The 19911-nt window shown below is 42.4% G+C and overlaps 2 protein-coding genes across 2 annotated transcripts; one reads left to right on the plus strand and one right to left on the minus strand.

The window, feature by feature from the left end:
- Window positions 1-9591: 9591 nt before the first annotated feature.
- Window positions 9592-11537, plus strand: epdl2 (ependymin-like 2; the record flags this gene model as incomplete). The annotated part of the gene is made up of 6 exons (XM_084140229.1): window positions 9592-9667; window positions 9876-9910; window positions 10269-10403; window positions 10515-10701; window positions 10905-10989; window positions 11411-11537. 6 exons carry the CDS (start codon window positions 9592-9594, stop codon window positions 11535-11537), a joined length of 645 nt encoding a protein of 214 aa, XP_083996355.1.
- Window positions 11538-12729: 1192 nt separating this feature from the next.
- On the minus strand, window positions 12730-16242 carry cox8a (cytochrome c oxidase subunit 8A). The gene is made up of 2 exons (XM_084140662.1): window positions 16083-16242; window positions 12730-12917 (listed from the first exon to the last, which is right to left on the minus strand). The coding sequence occupies exons 1-2, from the start codon at window positions 16197-16199 to the stop codon at window positions 12822-12824; spliced, it is 213 nt and encodes a 70-aa protein (XP_083996788.1). The 5' UTR covers window positions 16200-16242; the 3' UTR covers window positions 12730-12821.
- Window positions 16243-19911: the final 3669 nt, after the last annotated feature.

A 19911-nucleotide genomic window follows, 5' to 3' on the forward strand; every position in this document is an offset into this window, starting at 1 on the left:
ATTCAGGAGACAGATTGTAGTTTTACGCCGTGATATCAGGAGCTGGCAGTGAAAAGTTTGATTAAACAATTCAGAGAGTGAAATTAATCAATCAAATTACATATTTAAGGAGAGCAAATCGATATACAATCCCGAAATCAGCTGCAACTGTCAATAGTGAAACAAAGCTTAAAACAATGTTTGAGTGAACCCTGAATACAGATAATGAATTCCGAACACGGTAGACTCCTCCTCCTCACCACTCCATAGGCAATATGGCCATCCCATGCTTGCTCGAATGTGCCTTCCACCAAAACAGCAACTTAACAGCAACTGTCGGGTCAAAGCATTTCGGTGGGGGATGGGCAGTGCTGGCTATGTACAGTATACAGTGCATTCGGAAATTATTCAGACTCCTTGACTTTTTCCACATTTTGTTACGTTACAGCCTTATTCTAAAATTGATCACATTTGGTTTTTTCCTCATCAACCTACACGTAATACCCCATAATGACAAAGCAAAAACAGGTTTTTAGAAATTTTTGCAAATGTATTAAAAATAAAAAACAGTATTAAGTATTAAGACCCTTTGCTATGAGACTCGAAATTGAGCTCAGGTGCATCCTGTTTCCATTGATCATCCTTGTGATGTTTCTACAACTGTGGTAAATTCAATTGATTGGATATGATTTGGAAAGGCACACACCTGTCTATATAAGGTCTACAGTTGACAGTGCATGTCAGAGCAAAAACCAAGCCATGAGGTCGAAGGAATTGTCCGTAGTGCTCCGAGACAGGATTGTGTCAAGGCACAGATCTGGGGAAGGGTACCAAAACATTTCTGCAACATTGAAGGTCCCCAAGAACACAGCGGCCTCCATCATTCTTAAATGGAAGAAGTATTGGAACACCAAGACTCTTCCTAGAGCTGGCTGCCCGGCCAACCTGAGCAATCGGGGGAGAAGGGCCTTGGTCAGGGAGGTGATCAATAACCTGATGGTCACTCTGACAGAGCTCCAGAGTTCATCTGTGGAGATGGGAGATACTTCCAGAAGGACAACTATCTCTGCAGCACTCCACCAATCAGGCCTTTATGGTGGAGTGGCCAGACGGATGCCACTCCTCAGTAAAAGGCACATGAGAGTCCGCTTGGAGTTTGCCAAAAGGCACCTAAAGGACTCTCAGACCATGAGAAACAATAATCTCTGGTCTGATGAAACTAAGATTTAACTCTTTGGCCTGAATGCCAACCGTCACGTCTGGAGGAAACCTTGCACCATCCCTACCGTAAAGCATGGTGGTGGCAGCAGCATGCTGTGGGGATGTTTTTCAGCGGCAGGGACTGGGAGACTAGTCAGGATCGAGGGCAAAATGAACGGAGCAAAGTACAGAGAGATCCTTGATGAAAACCTGCTCCAGATAGCTCAGGCGCTCAGACTTGGGCGACGGTTCACCTTCCAACAGGACAATGACCCTAAGCACACAGCCAAGACAACGCAGGAGTGGCTTCAGGACAAGTCACTGAATGTCCTTGAGTGGCCCAGCCAGAGCCCGGACATGAACCTGATCGAACATCTCTAGAGAGACCTGAAAATAGCTGTGCAGCGACGCTCCCCATCCAACCTGACAGAGCTTGAGAGGGTCTGCAGAGAAGAATGGGAGAAACTCCCCAAATACTGGTGTGCCACGCTTGTAGCGTCATACCCAAGAAGACTCAAAGCTGTAATCGCTGCCAAAGGTGCTTCAACAAAGTACTGAGTAAAGGGTCTGAATACATATGTAAATGTTATATTTCCGTTTTTTATTTGTAAAAAAAACAGGAACTGTTTTTTAACCAATGGCTTATTGGTGGTTTATTGGACAAGGTATTGTTGTGATCAAACCGGATGTGCATGGGTTTCAACTTTTAAAGTTGGTAATTTTGTTTGTGTATTGGAAAAGCAGTTCTCAGAGTTGAGGTTCTCAGTTTTCGTGCGCTTTTGACATGTAGGTGTCAGGGAGACTGGGGAGTATTGCACATCTAGTGATTTATGCCCTTGTGTTGGAGGGGAGAGAGGCTGATAAAGCTCTCAACTGGAGATTTGGCTGGTTGAGCGCCTGTTTGTCTGTTTAAAAATAAAAGAATGCTTATTATTTAATTATTTAAAATATTAATAAAATCCCACCCAAGGGGCCACTAGAGGGCGCTTTTGGTCATTCGACTGCAGGAAAAGGATTTATACAATAGCTCATGATAAACTACTCAAACAATCCCTAGACAATATAAAGGTTCTTCAAAGGCATGGAGACATTCATAACAACCTCCCTGCTCCATAACCTCCACTCAGTTTCAGTTGCGCACAATTTAGAAAGAAAACCATCAGTACTGGGTCATTTTTCCCCTCGTGGTCCTCTGTAGCTCAGCTGGTAGAGCACGGCGCTTGTAACGCCAAGGTAGTGGGTTCGATCCCCGGGACCACCCATACACAAAAAAAAATGTATGCACGCATGACTGTAAGTCGCTTTGGATAAAAGCGTCTGCTAAATGGCATATTATTATTATTATATTATTTATTATTATTATTATTATTATTATTATATTATTATATTATATTATTTGCCTTCATCTACTCCATTAATAAACTACAGTATCAGTACAATCCCTGAGTCAGAGAATAACTCAAACCCTCTGGCTACCATTTTTGGAGAATGTGGAAACATACATTAGGTATCGTGAATGTGGCCCATCTCCTGTACACATAAACACAAATAGACCCTAAAAGCATCAATCAAGCAGCTTTAGCAGTAATACTGTGCCTCCAATAGTGAATGCCTTTCCACTTTGTAGTTTTCCCAAGAATGAGCATGATGTCATTTACAGCAACCATAGAGCCCAAACTCCAATATAAACTGAGTATACCAAACATTAGGAACACCTTCATAATATTGAGTTGCCCTCAGAACAGCCTCAATTCGTCGGGGCATGGACTCTACAAGGTGTCAAAAGCGTTCCACAGGGATGCTGGACCATGTTGACTCCAATGCTTCCCACAGCTGTGTCAAGTTGGCTGGATGTCCTTTGGGTGGTGGACATTCTTGATACACACGGGAAAATATTGAGCGTAAAAAACCCAGCAGCGTTGCAGTTCTTGACACAAACCGGTGCGCCTGGCACCTACAACCATACCCTATTCAAAGACACTTAAATATTTTGTCTTGCCCATTCACCCTCTGAATGGCACACATACACAATCCATGTTTTGTATTTTTACCCCGTTTTCTCCCAATTTTGATGTTGTCTCATCACTGCAACTCCCCAACGGGCTCGGGAATGGTGAAGGTCGAGTCATGCGTCCTCCGAAATATGACCCGCCAAACCGCGCTCCTTAACACCGCCCGCTTAACCCGGAAGCCAGCTGCACCAATGTATTGGAGGAAACACTGTTCAACTGACAACCGAAGTCAGCCTGCAGGCGCCCGGCCCACCACAAGGAGTCGCTAGAGCGCAATGAGCCAAGTAAAGCCCCCCCCGGCCAAAACCCTCCCCTAACCCGGACGACACTGGGCCAGTTGTGCGCCGCCCAATGGGACACCCGGTCATGGTCGGTTGTGATAGAAATCCTTCTTTAACCTGTCTCCTCCCCTTCATCTACACTGATTGAAGTGGATTTAACAAGTGGCATCAATAAGGGATCATAGCGTTCACCTGGATTCACCTGGACAGTCTATGTCATGGAAAGAGCAGGTGTTCTTAATATTTTGTATACTCAGTGTACACATTCTACTAATCACAGAAATGTAAACCTTTCAATAAAGAAGATAGACGAAAGGATCTGAAACAAGAGTAGCTCCGATGCATTGTCTTGATAGACATACAGTGGGGAAAAAAAGTATTTAGTCAGCCACCAATTGTGCAAGTTCTCCCACTTAAAAAGATGAGAGAGGCCTGTAATTTTCATCATAGGTACACGTCAACTATGACAGACAAATTGAGGAAAAGAAATCCAGAAAATCACATTGTAGGATTTTTTATGAATTTATTTGCAAATTATGGTGGAAAATAAGTATTTGGTCACCTACAAACAAGCAAGATTTCTGGCTCTCACAGACCTGTAACTTCTTCTTTAAGAGGCTCCTCTGTCCTCCACTCGTTACCTGTATTAATGGCACCTGTTTGAACTTGTTATCAGTATAAAAGACACCTGTCCACAACCTCAAAAAATTCACACTCCAAACTCCACTATGGCCAAGACCAAAGAGCTGTCAAAGGACACCAGAAACAAAATTGTAGACCTGCACCAGGCTGGGAAGACTGAATCTGCAATAGGTAAGCAGCTTGGTTCGAAGAAATCAACTGTGGGAGCAATTATTAGGAAATGGAAGACATACAAGACCACTGATAATCTCCCTCGATCTGGGGCTCCACGCAAGATCTCACCCCGTGGGGTCAAAATGATCACAAGAACGGTGAGCAAAAATCCCAGAACCACACGGGGGGACCTAGTGAATGACCTGCAGAGAGCTGGGACCAAAGTAACAAAGCCTACCATCAGTAACACACTACGCCGCCAGGGACTCAAATCCTGCAGTGTCCCCCTGCTTAAGCCAGTACATGTCCAGGCCTGTCTGAAGTTTGCTAGAGTGCATTTGGATGATCCAGAAGAGGATTGGGAGAATGTCATATGGTCAGATGAAACCAAAATAGAACTTTTTGGTAAAAACTCAACTCGTCGTGTTTGGAGGACAAAGAATGCTGAGCTGCATCCAAAGAACACCATACCTACTGTGATGAATGGGGGTGGAAACATCATGCTTTGGGGCTGTTTTTCTGCAAAGGGACCAGGACGACTGATCCGTGTAAAGGAAAGAATGAATGGGGCCATGTATCGTGAGATTTTGAGTGAAAACCTCCTTCCATCAGCAAGGGCATTGAAGATGAAACGTGGCTGGGTCTTTCAGCATGACAATGATCCCAAACACACCGCCCGGGCAACGGAGGAGTGGCTTCGTAAGAAGCATTTCAAGGTCCTGGAGTGGCCTAGCCAGTCTCCAGATCTCAACCCCATAGAAAATCTTTGGAGGGAGTTGAAAGTCTGTGTTGCCCAGCGACAGCCCCAAAACATCACTGCTCTAGAGGAGATCTGCATGGAGGAATGGGCCAAAATACCAGCAACAATGTGTGAAAACCTTGTGAAGACTTACAGAAAACGTTTGACCTGTGTCATTGCCAACAAATGGTATATAACAAAGTATTGAGAAACTTTTGTTATTGACCAAATACTTATTTTCCACCATAATTTGCAAATAAATTCATAAAAAATCCTACAATGTGATTTTCTGGATTTTTCCCCCTCATTTTGTCTGTCATAGTTGACGTGTACCTATGATGAAAATTACAGGCCTCTCTCATCTTTTTAAGTGGGAGAACTTGCACAATTGGTGGCTGACTAAATACTTTTTTCCCCCACTGTACAGAGCAGTATTCTATAGTGAAGCCATAATGACTTTATCAAGCCCACATCTCTTTACAAAATAGATGGTATACGACTATGTATGACTTTATTCATTAGTTGGTTTATCACAGGCAGCTATAATTGTAAAGTTCATTGCCCCTAGGCTGACATGATATTGAACATTCTGTGTTTGTGTGTATTGTATTGTTTTGTTTTGTATTGGTTTCAATTCTCACGAACACAATGGAAGACGTTGTGTTTTGCACTCTCAAACTGACTTTTTTTTCCAACTCTGGGTTGTTGCATTGTGTTCGTGAGTATTGAAACCAATAAAAAAAACTGTGCTTGATAAAGTTGTTTTATTTTATTTGTATATGTAAATTGTATTGTTTTGTATGATTTGACAAATGTAATACAATTGTATTTAACATACACACACTGAAGAAGGTTGACACCGAAATGTCTGTGTGCACTATTGCACAGTATCACTGCTAAAAATGCTTGTTTGCTGCTTTTAGGGTCTATTTGTGTTAATGAGTACAGGAGATGGGCCACAGTCACGATACCTAGGTTAGCTAAGGTAATTAACTTTGTTAACCCATGGGACACCTGTATGGGTAAGTCCCAAATGGTTTTATGTTCTGTCAAACAAAACACACATCCACACACACACACACAGTCTGCTTATTTTATGGATGTTTCATGACTCGCACATGACCTTCTGCCTGACCTTGTACCATTCTCTCAGTGAGAGAGAAAACATGGCCCTGAGAGGTGGAGTTGGATTAAATAGGTGTGTATAAGAACTCATTGAATACGAGGGTGAGTCAGAGAGGACTGCTGAAGGAGAGCAAGCTGCTGCCGTTTGAACTGCATACGTTAGACCAACGTTAGAACAACATTAGAACCACGCGATGCAAGCCTACCTTCTGTTTTCCATCAGCCTGTGTCTGGCTGTTGGGAGCTTGGCAGAATGCCTTTCCACTTTGTAGTTTTCTCAAGAATGAGCATGATGTCATTTACAGCAACCATAGAGCCCAAACTCCAATATAAACTGAGTATACCAAACATTAGGAACACCTTCATAATATTGAGTTGCCCTCAGAACAGCCTCAATTCGTCAGGGCATGGACTCTACAAGGTGTCAAAAGCGTTCCACAGGGATGCTGGACCATGTTGACTCCAATGCTTCCCACAGTTGTGTCAAGTTGGCTGGATGTCCTTTGGGTGGTGGACATTCTTGATTTTTTTTAATTTTTTTTTTATTTCACCTTTATTTAACCAGGTAAGCCAGTTGAGAACAGGTTCTCATTTACAACTGCGACCTGGCCAAGATAAAGCATAGTAGTGCAATAAAAAACAACAACACAGAGTTACATATGGGGTAAAAAACATAAAGTCAGAAATACAACAGAAAATATATATACAGTGTGTGCAAATGTAGCAAGTTATGGAGGTAGGCAATAAATAGGCTATAGTGCAGAATAATTACAATAGTATTAACACTGGAATGCTAGATGTGCAAGAGATTATGTGCAAATAGAGATACTGGGGTGCAAAAGAGCAAAATAAATAACAATATAGGGATGAGGTAGTTGGGTGGGCTAATTTCAGATGGGCTGTGTACAGGTGCAGTGATCGGTAAGGTGCTCTGACAACTGATGCTTAAAGTTATTGAGGGAGATAAGAGTCTCCAGCTTCAGAGATTTTTGCAATTCGTTCCAGTCATTGGCAGCAGAGAACTGGAAGGAATGGCGGCCAAAGGAGGTGTTGGCTTTGGGAATGACCAGTGAGATATACCTGCTGGAGCGCAGACTACGGGTGGGTGCTGCTATGGTGACCAATGAGCTAAGATAAGGCGGGGATTTGCCTAGCAGTGATTTATAGATGGCCTGGAGCCAGTGGGTTTGACGACGAACATGTAGTGAGGACCAGCCAACAAGAGCGTACAGGTCACAGTGGTGGGTAGTGTATGGGGCTTTGGAGACAAAACGGATGGCACTGTGATAGACTACATCCAATTTGCTGAGTAGAGTGTTGGAGGCTATTTTGTAAATGACATCGCCGAAGTCAAGGATCGGTAGGATAGTCAGTTTTACGAGGGCATGTTTGGCAGCATGAGTGAAGGAGGCTTTGTTGCGAAATAGGAAGCCGATTCTAGATTTAACTTTGGATTGGAGATTCTTTATGTGAGTCTGGAAGTTGAGTTTACAGTCTAACCAGACACCTAGGTATTTGTAGTTGTCCACATACTCTAGGTCAGACCCGTCGAGAGTGGTGATTCTAGTCGGGTGGGCGGGTGCCAGCAGCGTTCGATTGAAAAGCATGCATTTAGTTTTACTAGTGTTTAAGAGCAGTTGGAGGCTACTGAAGGATTGTTGTATGGCATTGAAGCTCGTTTGGAGGTTTGTTAACACAGTGTCCAATGAAGGGCCAGATGTATTCTTGATACACACGGGAAAATATTGAGCGTAAAAAACCCAGCAGCATTGCAGTTCTTGACACAAACCGGTGCACCTGGCACCTACAACTATACCCTATTCAAAGGCACTTAAATATTTTGTCTTGCCCATTCACCCTTTGAATGGCACACATACACAATCCATGTCTCAATTGTCTCAAGGCTTAAAAATCCTTAGTTTTTCTTCTTTATTTTGTATTTTTACCTGCTTTGTCTCCCAATGTTGATGTTGTCTCATCGCTGCAACTCCCCAACGGGCTCGGAAATGGCAAAGGTCGAGTCATTCGTCCTCCGAAACATGACCCGCCAAACCGCGCTCCTTAAAACCCGCCCGCTTAACCCGGAAGCCAGCTGCACCAATGTGTTGGAGGAAACACCGTTCAACTGACGACCGAAGTCAGCCTGCAGGAGCCAGGCTCGCCACAAGGAGTCGCTAGAGTGCGATGAGCCAAGTAAAGCCCCCCCCGGCCAAACCCTCCCCTAACCCGGACGACGCTGGGCCAATTGTGTGCCGCCCTATGGGACACCCGGTCATGGCCGGTTGTGATAAAAATCATTATTTAACCTGTCTCCTCCCCTTCATCTACACTGATTGAAGTGGATTTAACAAGTGGCATCAATAAGGGATCATAGCGTTCACCTGGATTCACCTGGACAGTCTATGTCAAGGAAAGAGCAGGTGTTCTTAATATTTTGTATACTCAGTGTACACATTCTACTAATCACAGAAATGTAAACCTTTCAATAAAGAAGATAGACGAAAGGATCTGAAACAAGAGTAGCTCCGATGCATTGTCTTGATAGACATACAGAGCAGTATTCTATAGTGAAGCCATAATGACTTTATCAAGCCCACATGACGTTTTATTCTCGCATCTCTTTAAAAAATAGATGGTATACGACTATGTATGACTTTATTCATAAGTTGGTTTATCACAGGCAGCTATAATTGTAAAGTTCATTGCCCCTAGGCTGACATGATATTGAACATTCTGTGTTTGTGTGTATTGTATTGTTTTGTATTGGTTTCAATTCTCACGAACACAATGGAAGACGTTGTGTTTTGCACTCTCAAACTGACATTTTTTTCCAACTCTGGGTTGTTGCATTGTGTTCGTGAGAATTGAAACCAATAAAAAAAAACTGTGCTTGATAAAGTTGTTTTATTTTATTTGTATATGTAAATTGTATTGTTTTGTATGATTTGACAAATGTAATAAAATGGTATTTAACATACACACACTGAAGAAGGTTGACACCGAAATGTCTGTGTGCACTATTGCACAGTATCACTGCTAAAAATGCTTGTTTGCTGCTTTTAGGGTATATTTGTGTTAATGAGTACAGGAGATGGGCCACAGTCACGATACCTAGGTTAGCTAAGGTAATTAACTTTGTTAACCCATGGGACACCTGTATGGGTAAGTCCCAAATGGTTTTATGTTCTGTCAAACAAAACACACATCCACACACACACACACAATCTGCTTATTTTATGGATGTTTCATGACTCGCACATGACCTTCTGCCTGACCTTGTACCATTCTCTCAGTGAGAGAGAAAACATGGCCCTGAGAGGTGGAGTTGGATGAAAATAGGTGTGTATAAGAACTCATTGAATACGAGGGTGAGTCAGAGAGGACTGCTGAAGGAGAGCAAGCTGCTGCCGTTAGAACTGCATACGTTAGACCAACGTTAGAACAACATTAGAACCACGCGATGCAAGCCTACCTTCTGTTTTCCATCAGCCTGTGTCTGGCTGTTGGGAGCTTGGCAGAACGACCTCATCCATGTAGTAAGTGAGAAAAACGTAAATTCCTTATTGATATACTTTTAGAATAACCAACTAAATGCACCGCCACGTGTTAAAATCAAATTACACTAAACATATTGTCTATAGCCTAGACATGTTAATAGCCTGAGGAATGCCAGATTGCATCTCTATTTGGAAAATCTTTGTAGTACTGAATGAATATGACTAATTTATGTTTTTCACATTAAAGAATCACCACCTTTGTTCGAGGGTAGTATGGCACTGGTAAGTCTTAAAAATATATATATCAAGCCCACCAGAGAAATCTTTACATATTGTCTTTGTTAACAAACCACTACCTTTGTTACCTGTGAAAGGATAGTTGTAATAAGTTTTTTTATTTTTTATTTTTATTTTTTATAATAAGTTTTTATGGCACCCAAAACCATTCTGTTATTTTATTTGGCTATATAAATAAGAGGTACTGTGTATATACTGCAGTATGGTTTAATTTAATTGAGATGAGCACTAAGTGATCTCCTGATATTGTAACTTTCATGTTCAAATGAAATAGGCATGCTTCTCTTTATAAATAATCCCTGAATGGTATCATGTGTGTATTTTCTATCACACATTCAAACAGACGATCCTCAAGGAGAAAACTTTTGGTGTTGAGAAATTCTCCTATGATGCTTTTGAAGAGAGGGTCCACATCCGACTTCTTCTGGACCAGGACAACCACACCACCTACAGAGACACCCTTCTTCTCTATAAAGAGGTTTGAATTTACAGATGCATATTCTATACATTATCATTGTTATTCAGGGGGTTTAACTTTATGATGATAAAAACCATTCTGACTTGTGTCTACTCTTGTTCATCTTCTCAGGGTATAGCTTATCAAATCTTCCGCCATAACCAAACCTGTGAGAAGGTCCACTTTAAGGATCCTTGGAAGCCAATGGAGATCCCCAGGGATGCCAAGTTCCAGTCACAGGTGGTCATTGGGAGCCTCTCCGCTCCTGCAGAAGGGCTGCTGGTCAACAACTGGTCAGGAACAATGGCAGAGCCTCATGGTGAGTGAGTGACGAATACTCCAGAAAACCTCTGACTAACTACTGATTATTATTTATATTCACAGCTAAACTCCCTTAGCATGAGTGACTTATGAAATGTAATCAAGACCTTGGCATAAATCAATCGGTATGCTGTTCACATAGCTAGTGATTTGTATAATCTTTGCACATTTTATTATAATGTCCATGCACACTCCTTACAGATGATTACCTCCTCACTTTCACCGAGTTTGGTTGCCTGCCCGTTCATGCCTGGTGGTACAACATTGAGCGCCAAAGCCTTCTAAGGTAAGTGGTACACAATCTCAATTTTAGGCAGTATTGTTTGATTTAAACTCATTCAACATTAACCTTGTTAGATACTTCCTTATGCGTTATTGCAGTTGTAAATCCTGAAACAGTTGTCATATACAGTATCTCATGAAGGGACTATGGCAGGGTTCTTCAATTCCGGTCCTGGAGGGCCGAAACACTTCTGTTTTTTATTTCTACCTGGTAGTTAATTGCACTCACCTGGTGTCCCAGGTCTGAATTAGCCCCTGATTAGAAGGAGAGGATGAAAAACAGAGGTGTTTCGGCCCTCCAGGACCGGAATTGAAGAACCCTGGACTATGGTCTTGTTTGAGAAACACTGCATTGAGAAAGAGCCAATGTCTGAATACTTTTAGCCTGACGGGGGCTTTTATGTTACTGTCTGTTTCATCTCTAGTCTGAGTTTCTTTGACATGGTGCTTGGAGTTGAGGACCCTGAAGTTTTCAACCCTCCTTCTTTCTGTGACAAAGCAGAGCCGGACAACGATGGAGCACTGACAAGTTTCGTTGATACCCTCATTTGAGTTAATAGTGACGCATCAAAGCATTTTCCACTTCCTACTCTACTATGATCATTTAAAGTAATTACTTCATAAACTATATTAAACTATTGTTAACGCAAACATTGGACTCCTGTCTGTTTTAACCTGATGACATTGGACTCCTGTCTGTTTTAACCTGATGACATTGGACTCCTGTCTGTTTTAACCTGTTGACATTGGCGATGAAGAAATACAAGATGGACATTTTTTTTAGGGGTAACAGAGGAGCACAACTCTGTAGATGTATTCTCAAACTTTCAAATCCACAGACTCAAGATTTATTTAAATCAAAAAGGTACACTAACAAATGAAACCGAGCCAAATTAAAGCTAACACCTAAACTCAATAATAAACGGACTTCGCACATAGGCTCAATAATTGGGCAAAAGATCGGAATTGGGCTGCTTGTGTAGACAGCCATAAAAGGTGTAAAAAATAAGTTATAATGGACTGTATAGTGTTCATTTATTTTGCAGCGTGTTGTTGTAACAGGAGCTATTGGCCAACAGATGGTGGTATTGATCATTTTAGAATGAAATCATAATTTACATGACCACTAGATGCATTTTGGATGCAAGTGGCATCAATAAACATGTAGCCTATAGAAAAAGTGTCACCTAGATTGAAATATACCCATTTGAAGAAGATCAGTGCTTAAGTACATTCTTACTAGCCTGGGTACCGGCCTCTTTAGCTAACATTCCACACAGGTCATTTGCAGGAGTAGCAAGGGGTGGAATGTTATCTGTAAAGACCGGTACACAGGCTACTTTCTTACCACATCATAACCCAAAAAGAACATTATTTGCAGGAATGTGAAATTTGTATATATTAAACTTCAAAAGTATGCATAGTAAATAAGACAGAACCTGCTGTGCACTGTTGGTGACCACTGACGTTAGACAGCTCTTATAGCTTATTTATCTCTAGGCTATTTAGTGAGTGGTGTTGGCATCATTGAGAGGCACTTGACAAACAGGCACATTTGAGACTAGAACATTTAAAGTTTAATTATGTTTTATTATTGTAACATACTCCTTGTTCAATTAAAATTCACAATTCTTGAGATGTTGTGCAGCCGTTTTATTGGCAGACAGTTCTCCAAAGGGTTGGAGAGTAAAATAGGAGTGAGGAGAGTAAACTGGAGATGGAGAGGTAGTTCATGGAGGTTGGGGATTTGTTCCACGGAGTTCTTGAAGTAATGATGGTCTCAGGAGGGTCTTTCATAAGCAGAGAATGTACAGGACATCCGAGTCAAATGTTAAGTCAATCTTTCTTCTTGTAGTCCTCAATGTTGGCGAGAATCCAACCGGAAGGTCCAAGGATAGCCAGTGCGAACAGTCCCAGTCCGATGATGGTCTCCTACAGATAGAAAGGAAGGTAGAGTAAACATAACTAGGTTATTCCTGGCATGGTGCCATGTTGAGGGTGTTGCGTAATGTTACAGAATGAGAATGTTCAAACGTGTAGAACAGATGATTACTTCTCAATGTCATGTGGTCTTTGGCTTAGCTCCTAAAACCCTCACAAACTTTTACAGATGCACAATTGAGAGCTTCCTGTCGGGCTGTATCACCGCCTGGTATGGCAACTGCACCGCCCACAACCGCAGGGCTCTCCAGAGGGTGGTGCGGTCTGCCGAACGCATTACCGGGGGCAAACTACCCGCCCTCCAAGACACCTACAGCACCCGATGTCACAGGAAGGCCAAAAAGATCATCAAGGACATCAACCACCGAGCCACTGCCTGTTCACCCCGCTATCATCCAGAAGGCGAGGTCAGTACAGGTGCATCATAGCTGGGACCGAGAGAATGAAAAAAAGCTTCTATCTTAAGGCCATCAGACTGTTACAGTGAGGGAAAAAAGTATTTGATCCCCTGCTGATTTTGTACGTTTGCCCACTGACAAAGAAATGATCAGTCTAATTTTAATGGTAGGTTTATTTAACAGTGAGAGACAGATTAACAACAAAAAAATTCAGAAAAACGCATGTCAAAAACATTATAAATTGATTTGCATTTTAATGAGGGAAATAAGTATTTGACCCCTCTGCAAAACATTACTTAGTACTTGGTGGCAAAACCCTTGTTGGCAATCACAGAGGTCAAACGTTTCTTGTAGTTGGCCACCAGGTTTGCACACATCTCAGGAGGGATTTTGTCCCACTCCTCTTTGCAGATCTTCTCCAAGTCATTAAGGTTGAGCCTGACGTTTGGCAACTCGAACCTTCAGCTCCAGTGATTGACAGCTTCTTCCTGAGCCACTCCTTTGTTGCCTTGGCTGTGTGTTTTGGGTCATTGTCATGCTGGAATACCCATACACGACCCATTTTCAATGCCCTGGCTGAGGGAAGGAGGTTCTCACCAAAGATTTGATGGTACATGGCCCCGTCCATCGTCCCTTTGATGCAGTGAAGTTGTCCTGTCCCCTTAGCAGAAAAACACGCCCAAAGCATAATGTTTCCATCTCCATGTTTGACGGTGGGGATGGTGTTCTTGGGGTCATAGGCAGCATTCCTCCTCCTCCAAACACAGCGAGTTGAGTTGATGCCAAAGAGCTCCATTTTGGTCTCATCTGACCACAACACTTTCACCCAGTTCTCCTCTGAATCATTCAGATGTTCATTGGCAAACTTCAGACGGCCCTGTATATGTGCTTTCTTGAGCAGGGGGACCTTGCGGGCGCTGCAGGATTTCAGTCCTTCACGGCGTAGTGTGCTACCAATTGTTTTCTTGGTGACTATGGTCCCAGCTGCCTTGAGATCATTGACAAGATCCTCCCGTGTAGTTCTGTGCTGATTCCTCACCATTCTCATGATCATTGCAACTCCACGAGGTGAGATATTGCATGGAGCCCCAGGCCGAGGGAGATTGACAGGTCTTTTGTGTTTCTTCCATTTGCGAATAATCACACCAACTGTTGTCACCTTCTCACCAAGCTGCTTGGCAATGGTCTTGTAGCCCATTCCAGCCTTGAGTAGGTTTACAATCTTGTCCCTGACATCCTTGGAGAGCTCTTTGGTCTTGGCCATGGTGGAGAGTTTGGAATCTGATTGATTGATTGCTTCTGTGGACAGGTGTCTTTTATACAGGTAACAAGCTGAGATTAGGAGCACTCCTTGTTATTCTGTCTATCACTGTTCAAATAAACCTACCATTAAAATTATAGACTGATCATTTCTTTGTCAGTGGGCAAACATACAAAATCAGCAGGGGATCAAATACTTTTTCCCCTCACTGTAAATAGCCATCACTAGCACAGTAGAGGCTGCTGCTGCCTATTGAAATCACTGGCCACTTTAAGAAATGGAACACTAGTCACTTTTAAAATGTTTACATATCTTGCACTACTCATCTCATATAATAATATAATAATATGCCATTTAGCAGACGCTTTTATCCAAAGCGACTTACAGTCATGTGGGCATACATTTTTACATATGGGTGGTCCCGGGGATCGAACCCACTACCCTGGCGTTACAAGCACCATGCTCTACCAGCTGAGCTATTCTATAATATTCTACTGTATCTTAGTCAATGCCACTCTGTCATTGCTTGTCCATATATATATATATTCTTAAATTCCATTCCTTACTAGATTTGTGTGTATATGTTGTGAAATTGTTAGATATTACTTGTTAGATATTACTGCACTGTCGGAGCTAGAAGCACAAGCATTTCCCTACACCTGATATAACATCTGCTAAACACGTGTATGTGACAAATAAAATATGATTTGGTCCAAGGAATCATGTCAGATGGAAAAGACTATATGGACACTCCTGACCTGCAAAACGATATTTAAGTGCAGCTATCTAGCTACATTTCTCTCTCTGTTCTGAGAATTTCAGCTCACTGGATAGACCCCTAACAAATGTATTTAGGTGCATAACTACAAATGCCCCCATCATGGAGATTCTCCCAATCACCGCACTGTCATGTTGCTGATGAATAAGTGACAGTGGTTAGTCATGTTAGCTAGCTACATAGCTAACACGACCTTGCAGATTATCGCACCAATAAACGCTATCAAATTATTATCATAGCTAATAACAATAATAAAATAACGTTTTACATTGATAGGAAAGTAGCTAACTTAGATGTATTTTGAAAAGGAAGAAACAAAACAGGAATAGGTCCGACATCCCGCGATCTGTCAGTGTGTCAGCTAGCTAGCTAACTAGTTTACCAGTAGCTATGCATCCCTGCCCAGCCTGTCATGAACTGACCTACAGTTAGCTAACGTTAACTGTCTAATGTGACCTTCCAGTCCAACTCTAAAATGTTCAATAGATGTTTGGCTAAAATAAAACAAATCTATGCAACACTCGTGTGTCATCGCAATGTTACCTCACCACAGTGGAATTAGCTGGCTAGCTAGGACACTAATGAATGTCATAGCTAAACACCTTCAGCTATCAGTTAGCTAACTAACGTTAACTAGCAGGCCCAACAACATGGCTTATGCCTCAACAGCTACTAGCTTCTTGCCTGTATCACGATTAAAGATAAAGTTAGCTACTTACGGCAGAGCCGAGAGGGTCTTTAGCCGGTCTGGTGAAGACACTGGCCTTCTGGGTGATCACGGGTCCCCGCAGAGCCGGAGCAGTGCGGGTTGAAATAGTTCTGAGGAGCCCAGACATGACTGCTGAGTAGAGCAATGTTCTTTAATGGTCGGGAAGTGGGTTGCGGAGGTGATTGTCGTTACTAGTTACCACAGCCACAAAGTCATAATTATGGCTAAACCCCGCCTATTTCTACAATTTATCTTCTTAAAATCTGATTTTAAAACCTTAACCACACTGTTAACCAAATACCTAACCTTAAATTAAGACAAAAAAGCAACAAAATGAATTCATGAATTCTTACGACATAGCGAATTTCGACTTTGTGGGTGTGGTAACTAGTGACAACCGAGGTGATAGGCCAAGGTGGTGATTCTGCTATATCCCAAGGGCATTATGGCAGTTGTAGTTATCATACAAAACGACCACCGGGGTGCGGATGTCTTTTCAGAGATGATCAAATCAAATCAAAATGTATTTGCCACATGCGCCGAATAGAACAGGTGTAGACATTACAGTGAAATGCTTCCTTACAAGCCCTTAACCAACAATGCAGTTTAAGAAAAAAATTAAAACAGCAAATATTTAAAGAGCAGCAGTAAAATAAAATAACAGAAGGGAGGTTATATACAGGGGGTACCAGTATAGAGTCAATGTGCGGGGGCATCGGTTAGTCGAGGTAATATGTACATGTGTGTAGAGTTAAAGTGACTATGCATAAATAATAATAATAAACAGAGTAGCAGCAGCGTAAAAGAGGGGGGTGGGGGGGCAATCAAATAGTCGTGATTAGCTGTTCAGGAGTCTTATGGCTTGATGGAACGGCAGTAGAGATGGCGTCACTTGAGGTGGCAAGAAAGAGAGGAAGAAGGGGTTGAAGAGAATGAGGGAGGCAGAGGTTGAATCTGAATCTGTTGAAGATTGCGGAAAAGAGGGAGGAGGTGTCGAAGAAGTTTGGTGTCAAGTGCAGGTGAAATGGAAGTGAATGAGCAGTGGCGACCCGTCATTCAGGGCAGGTGTTTTGAGCTCCACCTGTTTAGCAAAAAATATATAGATATATACACATTATTTGTAAATGTTTATTTTACCTGGTTTGTATGTTATTTTGGCATTAATACGTGTCACATCAGTTTGCAAACAATGTATAAAATAAAATAAAATAAAAACATTGAGTTAATAAAGCTGCATACGAACACGGTCCCTTTTTTTCTTTCTTGAGTAAGGCAGCTCCAAAATGAAGGTGTTTCAGCCTAGCTCAGTGCATTCTGTGGTGGTGGGGCAGCCAGCGGAAAATACGGAGCGTAGGTGTTGGTAATGTTCTCTAGATGCACCGTGATTGGCTCAGTGTTCTGTTACTCATGGGGACACTATGTCACCGCAAAAACTACAGGGAGAGCTTGAAAATTCAAGCCCCTTGGGTGCTGCCATAGAGTTACATTAGAAGTGCCCATCCAAGAAGGCCCAAGGTCATTGGCCACAGATAAAATGACGTCAAATCACGTTATATGTACCGTAGCTTTGATTGGACTGATCATGTCAACATCATACTTTCAAAATCTTAGCTAGCAAGCTAGCAGTCATCATCATGAATCAAGTCCACAATCTACTGGCAAATCCTTTTCAATCCTTTTCATATGAAGAGAAATTATAGATAAAACGTATCGGTGCTCATCGGCCATTGGGCATAAACATTACATAAAAAGTTGGATATCGCAAATTCAACAATGAGTGGTTTGGAAGGAATCATTGGCTAACTGCAAGCATTTCAAAGCAATCACTAGCCTGCTATTCAGTGGAGTGGGTGTGTGGTCCAAGTTTTGGTCAAGGGTTAAAGGGTCTCTTTTCCAAGCTTAAAATGATAAACATTCAACATTGGCTTCTGCTGCGTTCGAAACAACTGGAAACTCGGAACTGGGAAATCTCAGACTTCAGTGAGTTCAAGACAACTGGGAACTGAAAAAAACTAGCTACGACTGGGAAAATACGTTTTGAACGGTCATCCAACTCTGAATTCCAAGTTGGGAACTCTGGCCTCTTTCTAGAGCTCCGACCTGAAGATCACTGACGTCATGATACAAACTTGTTTTTTTCAGAGTTCCCAGTTGTCGTGAAAGCACCATAAATCCAGAGAATGCCAAAATTTGCCACGAAGGACCGCCGTGCCACCTTCCTGTTCAAGTGAGCACAGCACAACAACGTGAGTCCAAAAATGTATTGTATGCTGCGGCATAAATTATGTAATATGCCAGGAATATATGTATACTGTAGCTAAGAAAGTAATACTAAGTGTATATTGTGTAGTAAGCTGTTAGTAGCCCATGTGCCTCACCGTAATAATTTGCTCCCTTTTCCCCTCATAATTTAGCCTACTGTTCTGACTTGGTGGTGCACATTTAGCCTATAGCCTGTTTTAGAGAAATGTCATCATTTAATATTGTAAGAGCTTTCATTGTCTGCTTATATGCCCCCTTTATTTATCCTACAGTTCTGACTTGGTGTACAGGGAGAATACTGTAAGAACGGCCCATGTTCTGAATTCTGTCGCTGTACATTTCAAAAGTGCTGAACAAATAATTATATTGACTACGTCCGTCCTAGCTCGCTCATTAATGTCTGACGGATGGCCTCTTATCCGCTCGTATTCCCCTTATGCCATAGTTTGTACATCTCAATTGTCAGTAGAATCCACATTTATTTAAGCAAGTCAGCCATTTCAGCTATGTTTTTTTAAAAGGCAATAAATGAGGCTGAATGAACTGTTTCGCTGCCAGACAAGGTTCCGCTGATAGCCAGGTGTAGCAGTGGTAAGGTGTTGGGACTCTGCTGTTGGGACAGCTTTATGTAGGCCCTAACAGTTTGTGGGCACCGTTTGTCACCGCTATAGTGCAATTAATGTATTGTTTAGTATTGTGTTCTGTAGTGGCTTTGCTGGCATGCATCTACACGTTTTTGGGAGAGGTTGCCCCACCAAGATTTACATGCTAGAATCGCCACTGTGAATGAGGGTGAGTAAAGTGAGGTGGAGGTGTGGTGAAGAGCTCGGAGCCCGAGCCTGGCATCGATGGACATGATAAAGAAGAATCTGGCCCAGTAGGAGTGACATTTTTGGAGAAAGTGGATCCTTGCCTTTTGGCAAATCCATTTGTGGTTTCAGGGTGGGTGGGAAAGGAGTTGGGTGCAGTTGAATCAGTGAAGGTAACCTGTAGTGGACTTAAGATATGTGTTTGTGTTTCGTCTGCACAGAGGGAGCAGGCACTCTGTGTCACGCAACTTGGGTCAAGATCTCTTTCTTGCTTTGCGCTTAGGAATAGGGCACCATTGAAAGGAGTGATTTCTGGGGTAGCGTTAAGTGTGGAGATGGAGCAATTGAAGTTGAAGATTCCTGGTGTTTATGGCGTCTGCCGTTTGGTGTGACACTGACCCGGTGGTGAGCGTGGTGAAACCAAGGAGTCACTGTCAGTCCTTTTGAGTTTTGAGATGGAGTCTTTACCCAACAAAGTCATGTTACAATATATCAGTTATACTGTTAGAGCTTTTGTGCCGAATCCACTGCGGAATTTCAGGTGCAATGTTTATGGTCATGTTGCAGCAGTGTGTAGGAGGGAGATTCCAAGATGTGGGAAGTGTGCAGGAGGGCATGGAACAGAGGATTGTGTAGTTTCAGTGGATAAAGTTGTGTGTGTCAACTGTAGGGGTGCCCATGTTGCTGGGGATCGGAAGTGTCCGGAGCGAGAGAGACAGGTTGAGGTGGTCAGAGTAGTGCAGAAGAATGCACTCCCTGGCCATTGGC

The sequence above is a fragment of the Coregonus lavaretus genome (genome assembly GCF_964263955.1).
Source record: "Coregonus lavaretus genome assembly, chromosome: 24".
NCBI lineage: Eukaryota > Metazoa > Chordata > Actinopteri > Salmoniformes > Salmonidae > Coregonus > Coregonus lavaretus.

Excerpts from the sequence above, each read along its gene's own strand:
- cox8a (XM_084140662.1), bottom strand. The coding sequence starts at position 16,199 with ATGTCTGGGCTCCTCAGAACTATTTCAACCCGCACTGCTCCGGCTCTG. Across the intron at positions 12,918-16,082 it reads AAGACCCTCTCGGCTCTGCC|GAGACCATCATCGGACTGGG; the intron begins GTAAGTAGCTAA and ends TTCTATCTGTAG.